The 18,889-nt window shown below is 44.8% G+C and overlaps 1 protein-coding gene across 1 annotated transcript in view; it reads right to left on the reverse strand.

Moving 5' to 3' along the window:
• Positions 1-18,889, reverse strand: part of Mak (male germ cell associated kinase) — a 48,028-nt gene that overhangs the window by 8,873 nt on the left and 20,266 nt on the right. The window contains exons 6-12 of the mRNA XM_055595097.1: positions 17,310-17,361; positions 15,053-15,224; positions 13,986-14,153; positions 12,128-12,433; positions 9,279-9,448; positions 6,930-7,078; positions 1,601-1,732 (exon numbers count right to left, since the gene is read on the reverse strand). Of these exons, the coding sequence (XP_055451072.1) occupies positions 1,601-1,732; positions 6,930-7,078; positions 9,279-9,448; positions 12,128-12,433; positions 13,986-14,153; positions 15,053-15,224; positions 17,310-17,361 (1,149 nt within the window). The remainder of the gene's footprint in view (positions 1-1,600; positions 1,733-6,929; positions 7,079-9,278; positions 9,449-12,127; positions 12,434-13,985; positions 14,154-15,052; positions 15,225-17,309; positions 17,362-18,889) is intronic.

The raw sequence follows: 18,889 nt of genomic DNA on the forward strand, positions 1-18,889 counted from the left end.
CACACACACACACACACACACACACACACACACACACACACACACACTTGCGGTCCCAACAATGTATTTCACAAATGGCTTGAACTGAGAATATCTTCTGCCATTGGGGAAATCTCATGTACCCACTCTTAGCTTGGAATGAGCTAAGAGTGTTGGCAACCTGAATTTCCAGCCATGGCTGCTCACATATGGTTCAAGAATAAACTGCCTCTTGCTGCACTTGAAGTGAGGGCTGGGTTGTATGTGAACAAGACAAGTCCAGGTGTTGTTGTGACATCAGAGTGCTCACTGGGTTGCTCAGGTGCTGTAACCATCATCAAACTTGTTCAACCCAGTACTTTTCCCTTTTTTTTTTTTTTTTTTTTTCTTTTTTTTGAGGCAGGGTTTCGCTGTGTTGTCTGCCTCTGCCTCCCCAGGGCTGGGACTACCTGGTCTTACTATTGCTTACACTTTCAAGCACACACTTTTAAGTTGATATCTGAAATTTTTCATCATCATAGACATCATGAAATAAATTTTATCTTTCTTTTAAATGGTATCTAAATGTCCTAATGAGTAAAGATCTGTTAGCACGGATGGAAGAACATACAAATTAGCACCTTTTCACAGGTGAAAAATCTCACCTCTAAATCCCACTGTAGCTTCCAGGTTTTCTCCAGATAGAACGTTAGGCTTAAAAGTATAAATCTAACACTCAAAAACTGTATATGTTAGAAAAAATGTAGCTATTTGTAATCGTAGTGTGTAATTTTCCAATATTAGTAAAGTATAATGATTCATTGTGCATAACTAATAAAAAGGTAAATATACATTTTGATTCCTGGGCATGGAAGGTAAGTCTTGTTGGGGGCACAGTCTAATGGCTGAGCCCATTCACGTTGTCTGTGTGCCCGCAAGTGAGCGTTTGTTACAGGAGCAGGCGAGGCTCAGCCATAGCTCTCTTCTCATGCCTTTCAGTTCATTTTTGCAGACAGAAGTCCGGGGGGAACCTCGTCGATGCGACTGCTTTGCTGAGAGTCATTTTGTCACCATTCTCTGCTCTCCAGATTTATGGAGCACACCTTCATAGTGATCGGTGATAACCCTTTTTAATTTACTGTCAGCAGCCAGTTCGGTGAGGTCCCCTTTTAGTTTTCTAAACACTAAAAGCTGGAAACCCCGTTGGGTTTAGGGGTTGGGGTAACACAGCCTGAGTGTAGCCGAGGCTGGCCACAAACCCCACATCTTCCCAGCAGTCACCCGGCTTTCACGAGGATTAGCTCACCAGTCAAGAGGTACCACCGTTCTCAATGTACCCCAACCATCCCTTTGAGTGGTGCCTTGGACAAGTTTATGTTTGGGGGTCAATTTGGCGAGGGAGAAGTATTTTCTGCTTGGGAAGTGGGGGAACTGATGGGCATCTTGCTAAGAAGGCAGAGCCACTCAGGAAGATGAGGAAGATAAGGGGCTCATAAACTGAAAATATCTATGCTCAAGAATCATTCAGGTAATTTTGCACAGCCTTCTCCTTGAGGGCCACACGGATCTCCACTGGACAAGGGTGCCTGTGGTGTATTTATTACCAAACATCAGACATTGAGGGCTGACAGGAATTAATTACCTGCATTATTCCTCTTGAAAGTAAGGTCCGCCCCCATGGAGCCCAACGACTTGGGAAATAGTTGATTATTCCAAGTGTGTGAGTTTATGTCTTTGCCACTGGCTACCAAAGACACGTTCTTGGGGTTGACGCCTGAGAAGAACAAAGCAGTGTGAACGCGAGCCTGGGGGAAGAGTAGCCTAGACAGCCTCTGCAAAGGAAGCTAGGGGTAAATGTAGGTTAAAACAGTGTGCTCTCCTTTTAGTGAGCTCTAACGTGATTCTGAGCCCTCAGCACAAACCTGGAATACTGACAGCACACACCTCACCTCCTGTAATATAAACAGCAATAAACACTTAGCCCTCCTGCAAAAGGCATCATAATAAAAACAAAACAAAACAAAACAAAAACAAAAACAAAAAAAAAAAAAAACAAGCAAAGGCTGGAGAGATGGCTGTGTGGTTAAGAGCACTGTCTGTTCTTCCAAAGGACCTGGGTTCAGTTCTCAGCACCCACATGATAGCCCACAACTGTCTGTAACTCCAGTGTCTATGGATTCTGACACTTTCAAACCAATGCACAGAGAAAAAAATGAAATAAATTATTAAAAAAAACAAAAACAAAAACAAAACAAGCAAGACCGTTTCCCTGAAAAGCCATGATGGTTCTATGTCCCTCACTAACAGGCCAGACCCTTGGTGAACAGTTGCCAGAGCCGGGAAGAAAGATGTGACCTGAAGACATAGCAAAAGAAGTAGCAAATGCCTACAGCCCATCGCCACCTGGGGCTGGAAAGGCATTGAAGATGGATTTGGGGAGAAGGGTGGCTTTAATTATGTTTTTCTGAAGTCTGAAATGTCAGTTCCATCTCGTGCTTTGGTGCTAGTAGTCAAAGAGAGCCCTTTCAACTTGTTTACATAAAGAGCCTGAACCCGTCCTGAGTTTGTTTGCTTCTGACCAGTCACGCAGCTCTGAGTTGCTGACAACTTTATGTGCACTAAGGCTGTGGGTCACCTGCTGGCAATGTTATTAGCCAGCACTGATGTCATCTCTGGTGCAGTCACAACTGCTCCCCGGTAGGCGGGGCTGGGAAGACTTCTTGCCCTTGAGACATAAAGTGTTTCTACAGAAACCAGAACCCTGGAGGTTGGGGAGCTCATTGGTTCTTTGAGGAAGCACTCGTTGAGTAAACGGCTTTCGTTTCTCACAGGAGTAACTCTGAGGAGTCAACTCCTGATGAACACTTACAAATTTGCAGCTACAACGGGACAGTTATCTGACAAAGAAGATGCAGTACGTGAAAGAGGAGGGCACCGTTTGAGGAAAAGGACAGGGCAGGCGAGGGGGTGGGGGTCAGTAGCGAGGAAAGGGTAGGAAGGAGCAAGTCTGAGCATGGCCAGCCTCAGGCATGTATGAAAATGTCATAATTAAACTCATTTCATTTTACCCTAACCAAAAAAGAGAAAATAAAAAGGATGGCGCAGTGGGTTAGAAGTTCTTGTAGGAAAAAGTTTACTCAAAAGGAAGTGCGGCCCCGAGGAGGAGGGTCAGCAGGTGAATGCTCACTCTACAAGCATGGGGATCGGAGGCTGGGTCCCCGCACTGGGTAAAAAGCCAGCTGTGGTGGCGCACCCCTGTAATTCCAGCATAAAAGGTGGCTTTAGGAAGGTCCCAGAGCTTCACTCGCAGCACAGTCTAGCCAACCTGTGAGCTCAGGTGCAGTATCTCCAAAAGTAAGGTAGAGAGAAGACACCTGATGATGGCCTCTGGCCTCTCCATGTACACACAGGCACGTGCACCTACGCACGCACAGGGATGTACCACACACACTCACAAAAGGAAATGTGAGTGGGGGGGGATTAGGAACGTCCTTCAGTGAGCACAGTACTCATAAATGTTGTTCAATGAAAAATGGGCTATGAATCTTCAGACTATTTTGTTAATTCAACCATGGCACAATCTTGGTCTTAAAGCTTTCTGTTTTTAAAGGTGGGCATTGTGGCATATGCCCTTAACCCCAGAACTTGGGAGGCAGAGGCAAGCAGATTTCTGAGTAGAGGCCAGCCTGGTCTACAGAGCAAGTTCTAGGACAGGGCTACACAGAGAAACCCTGTCTTGAAAACCAAACCAAAACAAACAACAAAAATCCAAACCAACCAACCAACCAAACAAACAAACAAACAAAAACAACCTTTCTATGTGTTTATTTATACTTTTGTGCATCCCGATAACTAAAATAATTTGAACAAAAAAAAACGGCATTCTGATTAAACTGCCATTAAACTATAACCTGTAGAACACCTTGAACCATCTAGAATTTTACTCTAGACTTCAAGAATAAAAAAGGTTTTTTTTTTCTTTTTTCCTTTATTTTTGGTATTATAATGTAATTATATCATCTTCCCCTTCCCTTTCCTCTATCCAAATCCTCCAAAATTGCCTTCCTTACTCTTTCAAATTATGACCCCCTTTTCATTAATTGCTATATGCATATATTTATGTGTCTGTTCCTAAATATACCCTGCTCAGTCTACATGATATTACTTGTATGTTTTTAGGGCTGACCATTTGGTATCAAATAACCAATTGGTGTACTTTTCCCTGGAAAAGACTATTTCTCCCGCTCTCGGCCTTCCTTAGTTGCCGGTGGTTGTCTGGTTGAGGCCTCATGAGCATCTACCTGCCTCCCCTCCCCCCTTCTGGCCTGTCAGCCTTTGTCCTTGTTCAGCTCATGTTTCCGCAGCCATGTTGCTGAGACTCTATGGGTGCGGCTTCTGACAGTCTTAGGACAGTCTTACAGCGAACTCCCCGAGCCTCTGACTCTCAGTCTTTCCACCTCCTCTTCTACAACATTCCCTGGGCTTTAGGCGTGAGAGTTGTGCTGCAGACACATCTTTTGGGACTGGGCTCCACAACTCTTCATTTGGATTGGTTGTGGTTCCCTGTAATGTCTGTTGCAAAGAGGCATTTCCTTCATGTGGGGGGAGAGCTACGCCTATCTGTGGGGGTAAGGACAAGTATACAGTATAATTAGAGACCCTGCTGGTTTAGAAATGTGGTAGCTTTAGGTTCTCCTCCACGACTCCACTAGCACTGGGCAGTACTTTTCACGGTGAAAAGTGAGCACCTCCCCTGTTGAAGATAAATATTCTAATTTTGTCGGAAACAGGTATATCCTAGAGTCGTAAATTATGAGTGGATGAGCCTTGATGGAACGTTATGTGCCCACATAGGACGAGGCAGAAATACAGTCAGATATGCTAACGATACATCATTACACAATGGTTTGTTGCCTCAGTGGTGTTTTAAAAAGTCAGTTAGCAAATACTGGCTGAGTACATAACCATGTGCCAGGCCGTGCACGAGGTGAAGGTGCTGAGTACGGCAGACTAGTTTCCGCTCTTTGGGCAGGGCGGCACTTATAATTCAGTGGATAAGCAGTGCCAGACTGCTTAGAAAAATATGGTCTGGAGGTCAGTAACAAGTAATTCCCTGGCCTGTGTGTGCACACTCTCTCTAAAAATCACAATAACAGCGAGACAAGCAACTTAAAGCTAACCCATGGTCACAAGCAGGATTAATGCTGTGCTGCTGGGTAAGGCATCTGTGTCAGCCAAGAACCTAAACCGAGGAAGAATTGAGAAATGCACAGAGGCCGAGTGGTGGAAAGGGGAACAGGAAGCAGGTTCTGTGGTCATTTGTTAAAATGGATCAAAAGGGGCTTTCAAAGGGCACAGAATTAACAGGCAGCAAGGGTGGATGGTGTATGATCAGTGGGCAGAGAGAAGATTCTACTGCACAGGGTTTCCAAAGCGCTATGGAACGAATGGAAGGCGTGGCTGACAGACTGAGAAACTGCCAGTGTTTTTCACTACATACTTCAGACTTTCTGGAGCCACCCTGGAGTAACTGAGTGCCTAAGGCTCACAGGCGAGAGGGCAGATGATTTCAGTTCCATTATGAGCAACACACACAGAACCTCAAGGCCAAATGCACACACTGATAGGTAGCAGGCCACCCCTACAACACTTTGCGCCTCCTTTCCTGAAGGCCAGTGCAAGGGACCTAACAATCCCAGCATGACATCAGGCTGTCTCGAAGCCATATGAGATTCGTATGACTCTTAAAATCCTGAGGGTTGATCTAAGACTTTTTACTTAATGGGATTTAGGGCGAAAAAGTGGGCCCTCAATATACTATTCTCTCTTGGTCCTAAAGAAATTCAATTATAAGAATAATTGTGGAAGCAGAGCGTGGTGGCACACGCCTTTAGTGCCAGCACTCGGGAGGCAGAGGCAGGTGGATCTCTGAGTTCGAGGCCGGCCTGACATACATCCTTAAAAGCCATGTTGGGAACTGCATTGAGGAAAAGCGTTGAGCTTCTGATTCTTTGCCAGTGACTTATGATCAGTCATTTCTACCATCAGAGGCAGGTGCCCTTTCATACATGGGACAGATATGGTTTGCTAAGCTTCAGTCATTGAAATATTCTTTACATGTGTTTTTTTCAACAGTGTGTTCTGGAACGCCTGTTGGCTCCATGCTTTTGCTGTCGGCTTGAGATACCCATGGTTTTGGCGCCAAGCTTTACAAAGCTGCTAGAACCTAAAGATAACAGGTGTGCTCCTTTCTAAGGCAACCTCAAGGCTTCATTCCAGCTCCTCTCACTTTCCTGAAGGACTTCAGGGCCCCTCCCCCTACTCGTCCCAACCCCTCCCCTTGAATCATCAGTTCCTACATCTGCAAAGGGGTCGCTTCCACCTACATGCAAACCTACTAATTCTTTGTGTTCTTTATCTTCACCAAGGCTTACCTATCAGCCAGACCCACCATTCCCCACAGCATCTACCTCATACCCACGCCTACCCCTGCTGCCTCTATGTGGACACGTGTGATAACGCCTTGGCCAGCCTCTTCATCTGTTTGAGCCTCTCCCCTGTTCTTCCCAGCAGCCAGAGGAGCTTGTAAGTAAATACAGCACATTATTTATAAAACATTTTTTTTTAATTGACCTGTAGTGAGGGTGCCCAAATGCTTTAATAAAACTGAGCATGTACTAAACAAACGCACAGCTTTGGTCAGGCTTTGGGGAAGGAGACTCATCACCATCATGACAACAGGCACAGCTGCCAAGGAGTCCTGCCTGGGACTCTGCTTTCTCCTTCCTGATGCCCTCTTTTCAGAGATATCAAGGTACTTTACTCTTGCCTTAGCAAGACTCTGATTAACATTAAACATTTTTATTGTCTTGAACTAGGGTATCAAAAAGCCCAGGCTAGCCTGGAATTCCCAATCCTCCTGTTCCCATCTTCTGAGTTCTGGGGTTAAATGGTAAATTTTTTCCACTCACCTGGAAGGTATCTTGATTGTTTCAGATAGTACTGCTTAGCCGTTGAAGCAGTTGACGAGTTTGTGTCAGATTTTAAGGAAACAGCTGCATGTAAACTCTTGTTTTCCTCCTTGGAGTGGTTGGAGTATGGGAGTCCTGACTCTGGAAGCCTTGAAAGTCAGCATAAAGCACCAATCAGTATGAAAAGCCATAGTTCCGCCTCGTTTTTTTTCAGTGATTCAAATGCGTTGATGCAAAACCATGAGTCCTTTTGTTGTTGGGTTTCCTAAATGATAACTTCCTCCATATCTCTGCCAGCACAGGGAGTCATTTCTGACATAAGCCAGGATGTGGCAGAACCTCGAAGGTGGTTTGTGCTTGTGTAACTTAATTTACTTCTTCTGGAAGGGCTGCAGTCATGGATTCATAATGTTGGAAGACACGGCAGCCGTGGCCATTGCCATCTGCTACTGGAGTCATTTCTATCGAAGAAGGTTGTTTTGGGCAGGACTCTGCCCACTCTGGGGTAGCTCTAGGCAGCACTGTTTCATTGGGGACAGGTCACATTTCTGGCTTCCTTCCCTTCCTTTTGTTATGCTGTAGTTTTACTACTTAATGAAAGTTCTACTCATGCTCTGTCCTCTACCCACCTCTCTCCCATGGGATTGAACTCAGGTGCTTGTACATATAAGACAGTCTACCCTGAGCTACATATCCAGCCCTTTTTTCATTTGGAAAAAAAGGTGGCCCTGTTGCCCAGGTTTACAGTGTGTGTTACATGGAGGCTGTATACATGTGTGTGTGTGTTGTTGTTGTTAAGATGCAGGTTTTTTTTTTTTAACTCACTGTGTGGGTAAGTGGTCTTGAAGTCCTGATCCCTGATCCCCTTGTCCCACTTCCCAAGTGCTGGAATTAAGGTATGTGTCATCATGCCTGTTTTTGTTTGGTTTTATTATTATTATTATTATTATTATTGTTTTTTTGGGGGGTGGGCTTTTTGTTGTTTTCTTTCCTTTTTGAGACCAGGTATCCAGTGTATTATCAGGGCTGTCTTTGAACTGTTGTTATTTTTCTTCCTCAGACTCCAGAGTACTGGGACTCCAGGTAGCCAGCAAAATGTCCTAAGGTTTTCTCCTTGGCAGAAGGATGCATGAGGAGCTTAGCAGAGCCCCTGGAGCTGCCCACGCTGGGCTCCTCACTTCTGTCTCTGCTTAGCATCTCGAAAGGATATCCAAGACACAAGACCACACACTAAGGTGGCCGGGTGGAATGGCTCCTGCCTAATGGGACTGAATGAGGGTCTTCCCAAGTTCAGGTGCTGGAGGGAAGACAATGTATGAGGCTACACTGGGAGCTAGAGACTGACCAAGAGTGATACACCCACGTGCGCCCTGGACAGTCTTTATGTGTCTCAGAGGGAATGACCCACCCATGTGCGCTCTTGACAGTTTTTTTTTCTAATGTGTCATCAGAGATATACGAACTGCAAAGAGAAGACATCTGTATTACACAACATCAGCACTCCCCTGACTTGTGACATGGCTGTCCTTCTTACTCCACTTCTGTTCCGGAAATGAAAGCATGTTGGCCAGGTGCTCAACAACATTTGGCCCATCCTATTCAGAGCAATGCACTGATGGTGACCTAAGTCCTGAAAACGAGGAGCTGCTGGACACCAAGCTTCCAGGAGGGGTTCCAAGAATTATTTTCAAATGTTTTAACAGGAAGGGATCTGATAATGAAGTCTGAATGCCATCAGAGGGAACCATTAGCCTGGTAGGCTATGCTCTGCATTCTACATAGGAATGTGAACTTCCTGATCCATGAGAGTGAGCTGGGTGTGCCTGGCATGTACCTGTGGTCTCAGGAGACACAATGGGAGGACGACTGCGGCCTACAAGATTGAGACCTGCCTGGGCAACATAGCTGGACTCTGCTAAAATAAATAAATACATAAATAAATAAGAAAAAAAGCCACAGGAGCAATATAAAGGTCAAATAAGTACTTTGCCCTACACATGACCACATATCAGTAATTTATTACTGTGAGAAGTCAAGATTTTTAATTTTCCAGAGGTATGCATAAAGATTTCTAGGTTTTCTGGGTGAGGTGGCACACACCTGTGATCCCAGCACTTGGGGAGGCTAAGGCAGGCAGATAGATCTCTGTGAGTTCGAGGCCAGCCTGGTCTACGAAGCAAGTCCAAGACAGACAAGGCTACACAGTAAAACCTTATCTCGAAAAACAACAACCCAAAAAGATTCCTGGGTTTTGTAGAAGAAAGTATTAATCTTTGTCATTGTATTTAATGGGTGAAATAAAGCTGACGCACAGAAAAATACATTTCCCTGGTAAATGTGTAATCTTACCGAAATGGACACTCTTTCTTCTTGTCCTTGAAGGCACCCATGCTCGGCTTCTTGGAATGGGAGGCCCCGAAGTCGCTGTCCTCAAAGTCGTCACAGCTGTCTCCAGACTTGAAGACTGCCTGACCCCACCGTCTCCGAGCTCCTTTAAGGTTCACTGTGCTGACTTGCTTCTGTGGTAGTGGAAAAACAAAATCAGCCACCAAAGTCTTAAGCCGTTTAAGCTTTGCACGAGCAATTATGTCAGACGGTAAATTCTCAAGGATCCTTCCCTTTACAATTAGGTGTTACTTAATTGGTGTTAGCATGACTGGACATGTTCTGAGCAATGCACCCACAGGTAACTGCCTTCATGTGGACGTCAGAGAATGTACCCACAGGAACCTGGACGCTCTAGCCCACAAGCGCAGCTTTTTGTTCGTAGGCGACAAATGTGTTCCGTGTGCTACTATACTTAGTTCAGCTGTGGGGAGATGATGGTTACTACTTGTGTATACAAATGTAGACAAGGGACTGTAAAGAGCCACAGGGGTAGCACGCACAAGTGCCTGGATCCAACCCAGCCTCCTGGTACTTCTTCCCCCAGGCAACCCCTCCCCCCTCCGCAAGTGAGAGAAAGGCAGCAAAAATGAGTTCAAAATAAGGAACGGGGCATGGAGGTGCTGGAAGAACAGCTCACAAGTGCGCAGAGCTGGTGACACCTGGATGGGCGGTGGCAGGAAATGACACCTGCCAACCTCCACACTGTCATTTACTTTGTCAGGAGGAAGGCTTTGCAAACCAGACAGAATGAAAAGATGACATTCAGCTGAGCTTGGGCCTTCCCCAGCTGAACCGGCCTTGAGCCTGAAGCTGACTGCCCATCCTCTCTGCGCCCTGCCAGTAAATGGAATGATCCTGCATGTTTGGGAAGGGTGGGACGGGCCGTTTAAAATAATGCCTTTAAAAACAGGACGTCAGCGTTTGCAATCTATGCCAACACTTTGTCATAGAATGAGGGCAAAAATTCTAGGAAAGTGGTGGGTCATAGAAGCCCCCCATTTTTCACAGAGCTGTGACTCCATCCGGTGTGGTCGGAAGGGCATGCGTGCAGCACCAGTCACACTGTGCCGCAGGTTTCCATGGTTTCCCTCAACAGCGCAGTATCGGAGCCCAGTGACAGCGGGTCAGTACATAATTACTAATTCAGCGAGTGAGCAGCAGATTGATGGTTCTAGAAGGTCCTAGATGCTGTCCAAGAGCACCCTGCTTTTCTGGTCACTGTGAAGGTGCAGGAGAAGAAACAGATGACTAAGTAAGTCCACAGATGTCAGGATTGTTAGACCCAGAGGAGAAAGCCAGCGTTCAAGAACAGGATGTCTGGGAGGCAATGTGAGGTCTTTAACTCTCTGAACCCTAGAAACGGAATCAAGCTGAAGTTCAGAGTATGTGATCTACAGAAACATTTAGTAACAAAACAGACTCAGAAGTTTTCATGGATGGAACATCCATCCCGGTTCTGGACTACGTTAGCTTTATAAAAGGAAGGGTTAGACCACTTGGTGAAGACACCCAGAGGCTGAACACAGTGCATAGCCCTTAGAAACTGCTCAACGAACATGAACTTCCTTTTTTTTTCGTCAGCGTGCACCAGCATCCAGTGGCCTGAGTGGCCTTTCGCTTTCGGAAGTGTGGAAGCCAGGCATCCTGCTTTACCCTCCCTGGTGTGTACTGTCTGCCTCTAGGTCAGGCAGTTTCTTTCTGAGTAACGGGAAGGATGAGGAGGGGACACAGGGGCCTGGCAGAACAAGGGACACCTGCAGAAAATACGAGGGAGTTGGGGAACGTGTCAACCCAGAGGCAGACCATACAAGGGTTGTTTTCAAATACCTGCAAAGCTGCCTTTCTAGAAGGATGATACCTTCTGTTACACACCGCAGAGAGCCACACTCTCCCTTGTCCCTAATATTCAGAGCTGGATGGACACTCGTCTGGACCTTGAAAGCTATTCATTTTTTCCCAGCAAATATTAAAAATATAACCCACAGCAGGCACCTTCTTAATTCAGAATTTACATCGACAACAAAACAGACATATTTCTGATGTCACCCGCTTTCACCTCAGTAGAAAGGGGAAATGCTGCACAGCACAAGACACAGAAATTAGTGGCATGTTAGGGCACATTTGGCGTTAGTGGGAGATGGGGGTGGGAGGCTCACGTAAAATGGTGAGGGTTGCTGGGGGATAGGTCAGGAATTAGAGACAATGTTTGAAAAAAAAATCTGTGTGGGAGAGGTCCAATAGCAATAGTCAGCCCTGAAAATGTAAACCTACAGGTAACGTGGACATCCTCCACAGCCTGTACTTACACACCTGGGAACACACACACAGACCAGTAATTAAATAAAAAGGGGCCATGCTTTTGAAAGATACTAGGGAGGGATTGGAGAAGAGGAAGGAGAAAATAATGTAATCATGTTATAGCCTCAAAAATTTAAAGACTATATTAAAATAATATTAAAAAAAACTTTCCAGTCTGTGGTCATGATCAGTGAAAAACTGTGTGCAGTTCTTAGGGAAATCCTTCATATTTAGGATTAGTGCCTAGTTCAGAGCGCCTAGTTCCTTCTGTGAATTCTTAAAAGACCCCTGCAGCGTACAAATGCCATTCCTTTATCCTGGAGGTTTCTCCTCCTCATCGAAATGTATTGCCTCATTTCTTGCCAAACCTCAACCAAGGAAAGCAGGGGCTTTGACCAGCAGAAGCTCCACTCACACCCCGGTGTTGGAATGGCACCGACAATCTAACGTGTGGTTCTTGGCCACTTCCTACCCAGAATGCACCAGGCTGTGCCATCCTCTTGGCTACTCACCGTGGTTTTGAGGATGCTTGGAAACATTGTCTGTGGTGGTTTCTGGTGACCCTGCGGCCGTGGAGGAGGCTGGACGTCTGTGTTCTGTGGTGGTTGAATAGGCTGTAGTGGTTGGTGGCCCTGTTTTGGCTGGGGCTGCCCGGCAGGCTCATCAACTACTTTTGGCAAAGGTTTAGGATCCCGTTCACAGTAAGATGGCTTCGGCTCCAGTGGCTGCAGCTGCTTGTGGAGAGTCTGTTTTGCGTCCAGGTGGTGTATGGAAGGACCCAATACCTGACCGACTTGAAAATACGGGTGTTTCAATGCCTGGAAAAGCATGGGAATGTCATATCACATTGATGTAGCTAATCAGAATGTTTCCATGTTTAAGCTGTGTGCATCCTTAATATAGGGCAAACCACTCACTATTAAAAATGTTTTCTTGGTGGGAGTTCTGAATATTGAACCTGTGGCCTCAGACATGCTAACCATGAGCTCTGCAATAACAAGGGCCAAGCACCTAGGATCTCTGTAGGAAATACCCAGTTGGCCAATGCTGAGAACGTGAGGCCAGAAGACAAACTTCCAGGAGAAAGTCTGTGTTTTCTACCTGAAACACACAACTAAATCCACGTGTGGACATTCCCTAGATTTTGTCTCATCCTTTAAAAAAAAATTTTTTTTTTTTTAAATAAACTGCTAACATGTAATAATAGGCTAGGTGAACACTGAGAATTTTTCTCTGGCCAAAGCATAAATGACTCCGCGTGGGTTCTAGAGATTGACCTCAGGACATCAGCAAGTGCCCTAACCCACTGAGCCATCTTGCTGGACCCTCTTCTGTTGCTTTCACAGCTACAGCTTTTCCTCATCATGCTACCAAGCATTTCATTTATACATGCTGTTGGTGTTAATGGCTTAGTGGTTTTTTTTAGTTTTTAGTTTTTAATGGCTATGCACAAGCTCTTGTGATTTCTTCCTGTGCCAGGCTCATTGCTGTGGTGATCTGACTATCTCACAGGGCACTGCACCCCAACCCTGGCTCTCCAATGACCTGTTCAAATATGCCTGGATTAAACTTTCCCTTTTGTTTTTGTAGCTGGTCTTTAGAAAACACATATGCTAAGTTTTTAAAAATGGAGGAGTGATTTTTCACGTGGAATTTATATTAAGTAATATAACAAAACTTCTCATCTTTGCTAGTCTCTTTGGCTGGGGCTGCCCGGCAGGCTTTGTCCCTTTGGCAAAGGGACAGCATTTTAAAGACCAAGAGATTTGTGGAATAAAGTGCCCCAATGCTGCCCTCTTGTGGGAGTCAGACTTGAAACTCTGTTCCCTGATGTCCCCAGTGAACAAGAATCCTGCCCCTCAACGCAAAAGTCTCCTATGTGCCATCTAGGATAAACATGTGCCTGACCCACAGGCCACACCCAGAATTATCATTAGCGGTTGCCTCCTTCCTGGCTGTTGGGATCACATGGCACCATCAAGCAGTGGCTCCATTTGCAGTGTCCCTTGCTATGGCTTCGTTGCCTACAGTGGGCGTTTTGGGTTTTAGCACTTATTAATCTTGGTAAAACATTGGTTGATAATCGATGCCTTTGCAAAATTGCCAAACTCCACAAATTTAGAGGTTGGAGAGATGGCTCAGCAGTTAAGGGCACTGGCTGCTCTTGTGGAATCCCTAGGTTTGGTTCCCAGCCCCCCACATCGTGGCTCACAACCACCTATAGTTCTAGTCCCAGGGGAATCCAATGTCTACTGGCCTCTTGGGTCCTTTCATACATATGGTGCTTAGTCACACACACATACACATAAAGAAATAATTTTTAAAACCCCTCACAACTTTAAAAAGCCGTTACGGGGAGGGCTGCCTCACCTGGCTTGCGGTTGGTCGTTTCTTTGGATCCCAGCTCAACATCTCTGTCATAAGCTGAATAGCCTCACAACTGGCATTGGGAATGAGAGTTTTCAGGTTTATAGGAATGCACTGGGGAAAGCGGAAATTCATGGAGGATGCAAGCTGGTATCCTTCCGGCCAGTCACTCTGTTTAAGGGTATGCACAAAGAGAAAGTCGAGTTTTGTAATTAAGAAGGCATTCATGTGCAAACACTGCAATGCTGAGTCACATAAATAGGAAATACCAGATGCCTTACAGAAAGGACACGGACCTGAGAGGGGTTAAAAATGAAGAAGTATATCTATAAAGGTCGAAATGTCAAACTCTTTCTTTCTAGTCTCAATGACATCTCGGTGACTGAATAAATAAGGGCAAAGGCTTTACAAAGAGAGGCTGCTTTCTGTGACGACCCCACTATACATCAGAGAGTCCATCGTTAAAGCATTTGTGGGAAGGAAATGATAGTCAGCCTCATGCCTTAGCATCTTCACTTACCTGTCACCTAGAAGACCAGTGCTGGCTTGGTCAGGTTCTACTTATGCAGTTATATCTGTTAATTACCTCTTAGAAGGTAAGGTCTGCCACAAAGGTAATAGCCATGGAGAGGTACTCAGAATCCATAGACTGAATATCATAGCAGAGATATAAGCAGAAACCAGAAAAGGTTAAAATAAAATAAGGTCTTAGATTTCCAGGGGTTGATGAGTTGGGGGATGGGCATTACAGAGCTCTTAGCAGCCTATTTTGGAGTCACAAATATCAGTCCAAACTCTTCGCAGACTCTGTTATGACTCTTAAGGAAAAGCAAACACCTTTCCCCTCTTTGAATCCAGCGGGATTCCTACTTCTTGCAATCCTTATGGCTCCCCAACAAAATAATAAACTTTGCAAGAAAACCATTAAAGTATAAAACTATTTGAAATTGAAAGCATCACACATCTCTACTGATGTAAGAAATAATCAGAAGTCATAAAATGAAAAACTGCACAGTAGCAAGTGAGGGGGTACCCAAAGGTCATGACCACTCGGACACTAGAATACTTACTTTCTTGGGAGTCCCTAACACTTGGCAGATTTTAAAGATTTCATCGACTTCACTTGTCCCTGGAAAAAGCGGTCTAAACGTATATAGCTCAGCCATTATGCTTCCCACGGCCCACACATCAATGGGAGAGCTGTACACCGAAGATCTTAGCAAGACTTCAGGAGCACGATACCTGGGAAAACAGAACAGGACGGGGAAAGCTGTTTGCAGCGTAATGTCACAGGTGAACGGACAGCAGGAGTCAACTGTTTGCTCATAGCTTCCAGCAAGACCCAAGGACAAAGCGCCTTCCGTGTAACAGAGACTGTGGGCATGACACCTCGTTCCTGACTGCAGTTAGTGGGGTTCACTAGGAACGTAGAGAAAAAGGTCCGTGTGGCTTGAGGTAGGTCTTCATATGGATAATTGGGTAAATACTCCCTGAAACATTCAGAAAGATCCATGGACAAGCGTTCATGTATCCACACGTAGGTTGAGAAAGGAAAGATGGATTGATTGTGCTTGAGTAGTGAACTTTTTTTTTTTAAATCACATTGAAAATGCCCATACTATCATTACATTCCTTGTATAGATGATGCTATTTTTAATTTATAAGAGCAAACTCAAGTGGCAACCCCCTGTGACAACCCCTGCCTCCCACCCTCACTGCTCAGTTTTCTTCCTGAGCCTGGCTTTTATCGCTTAACACGATCTCCAGCTCAGTCCACTTTCCTAAATATGACGTAATTTTGTTCTGTTTTCTATTTATTTATTTATTTATTTATTTATTTATTTATTTACTTATTTATTTTGTGGTTTTGCTTATTTTTCCCTCCCAATACAGGGTTTCTCTGTGTAGCCCCGGCTGCCATGGAGCTCACCCTGCAGACCACGCTGGCCTTGAACTCACAGAGATCCACTTGCCTCTGCCTTCAAGTGCTTTGATGAAAGGAGTGCGCCACCACTGCCCGGCTTTCATTCTTTTTAAAGGATGCCCACAGCTCCATCGTGTCCATATAGCAGTTTCTTTCTATATTCCTCACCTTTCTCAACATGTACTAACACTGCCCCGGACACGGCTGTGCTCTGACCCGCTCTACGTCAGCAAGGATGGCCCGTTAAGGTAGACAGCAAATGTCAATGAATGTTTTGTGCGCGTTCATCTTCAGCTTCCCCTGATAAACAGAAAAGTACCTTTTTTTTTTTTTAAATTAAAGTTATGTTTTGTTTGTTTTTGAAGACTGTTCTTGATGGGCTATTTTCTTCAAAACAATTCTTTCAGAAAACAAGTTTTCCTAACTTCAAGGCCACTGTTACAAACTACCACAGCTTGGGGTGGCACATGGCCTTAATCCCAGCACTCCGGAGGCAGAGGCAGGCAGATCTCTGAGTTCGAGGCCAGAATGGTCTACATAGCAGAGTTCCAGGATGGCCAGGGCTACACAGAGAAACCCTGTTTCTCAGGAAAGCTAAAATAAAAAATACCATCTATATAAATATTTTCCCTCCTCACTGACCCCCAACTTCTTGTCCTCTCTCCATGTAATTTTGTTTATAAGAATGTATTGCCATATGATATATGTACACACTTGATTTTGCAAATATACACACAGGAAAATGTGCTTAGGCTCACAAGTGCAGCTTGATAAATTTTCCACAAATAAAACACACTCATAGGTCCGACAACCAGGTCAAGAAATGTGTGCTTGAATGTATCCCTGAAGGCTCGTGCGCTCACCGTTCTGACGTAAACCCACAGCTTTGCCCAGCCTTTCGCTTGAAGCAAATGGCAGCACTCAGGGGACGCTCTCTTGTTGTGTGGCCTCTCAGCCTCAGCGTTAACTCTGAGAAGCACCACCGTGCTGGATGTCGCGGGCTGTCCCTTTCTCCTGCTGAATGGCCTTCCCTTGGGTGGAAGTCCCTGTGTTGATCGGGACTGTGAAACATGGTTTTGGTAACTCATACTATTTGGCTTATTTGTGCCTTGGCTGTCATGTAAGCAGCACTCGGCAGAGACTCCTCTTGTGTTTTGTTCACGGCCCTGTTCCTAGCGCCTACAGGAATGTTTAGTGCACAGTAGGTGTTCAGGGTTATTTGATGAAGGATTAAGTGAAATCTTTTTTCCTTCTCTTGTTTCATTATTGGAATAGCTGTGAGCCAATTCTTCCCTATCTGTAAAGAGGATAAAATCTCTATATTTTATTTTAAATACCCAATATGGACACTGTCGAAAGATAATTAACTATTCAACATAGGAAAACTTAGACATAAATGTTACCATCTGGTCGACACATAGTCAGTATATGGTGGCTGTGATCTTAATTCTCTTGCTTGTACAGGCTTTTTTCACAGGGACATGAAACCCGAAAACTTGCTCTGTATGGGTCCAGAGCTGGTGAAAATTGCCGATTTTGGACTTGCAAGAGAAGAAAGCGCACTAAATCATCATATTCATTATCATCATATGACTTTCTGCTTTTTATAGATTTGACCGAGCCCTTCTATTGGCAACGTGGGGTTAGGAGAGGAAACTCTCTGCGGAGGAAGTAAAGGGGTGCGGGAACTTGCCTTCAAAATAATTTAGGAGAAGGTTCACATGACATGTAAAAATAATTGCCCATTTGACTTGTAGTTTTCATTGTGATGTCAGTAGATGAATCCGAGGGATAGACACTGACACATTGGACTATCTCTTAGTATTTCTATAACCTTATGGGATTTGGATATATCCTTATCACTACTGTGTAACAGATGAGAAGAAAGAGGCGCTGACAGAAGCTCGGCCATCGCTTCCCGATTCGGCTTACGTCAGTGTATTTGGCCTCCTTACTGCTGTTACACTGTGGCTTTGATACAAGGCTCCCCAAGTTTAATCACATATTTGAAAAGCCCATTGGACAAAAGAGCTCCGCCCAGATGAACCAATCTCCTCATTTATTCAACAGTTCACTTTTCCCTGGTGGCTAAGTCTTTGATAAACCCAATAATGGAAATGCTTGTAATTACTGACTAAATATATGAGTTAGATGGTCAGTTACAGAGGCTAGTGGGCAGCCCAGAGGAAATGGCAGGAAAGAGGAAACCATGAGGACTCTGCTTGCAAGTCAGCCTTAAGGAGATTCTTCCCTAAGGTGGGCTCAGGTGTTGGGTTCTGAAGACCCCACTATGGAGAAGAACTGTGATTAGTAACAAAGGTATTCCGTGTAGGTTTGAGACCCAGCTAAGAGTCAACATTTTTAACCATTGCCTACCTAGCTTCCAAGAGCAGCAACATTGTGACACAAACCCACAATCCTTTCTCACTAAATACCCAAATGGCTAATGATTCTAAACAGATACTCAGTCACAGCAAATGTATTAGATGTCCAAGCTAATAATTATCTTGGTTTGATGGCCATACAACTCACATAAATTAAATGAATAAGAGATGCATAGAAAATAAGCACCAGCGCCTATTCCACTCCAAGAATAGAAGTAGCTAAATGTAAATGCTAAGGACAAGTGTAAAACACCACACACGGAGACTGCACATTACTTAAATCCGTGTGAGGAGCCATGGTGATCAAAGGCTTCTAATCTTTTTCAAAATGAGTTTGGAGGGAAGACTGTCATTGAGACAAGAGAAAAGGAACAAGCCCCCAGGACAGGCCTGGCCCAGAAAGCATCAAAGGGAAGAACAACAACAAATCACAGTTCTGTTCTGCCAAACAGAACAGCAGAGTATGATACAGAAAAGCAACATCAGCCACAACCTGAATTGGCATCAGACAGGGTTTCTTCAAGATGGGATCCCCTAAGGCCATGCATGTTCTCGCCATGCCTGCTGTTCTCTGTGCAGCATATCAAACACAACTGGTT

Source organism: Psammomys obesus, unplaced genomic scaffold (assembly GCF_907164565.1).
Source record: "Psammomys obesus unplaced genomic scaffold, mPsaObe1.curated_primary_1811, whole genome shotgun sequence".
Classification (NCBI taxonomy): domain Eukaryota; kingdom Metazoa; phylum Chordata; class Mammalia; order Rodentia; family Muridae; genus Psammomys; species Psammomys obesus.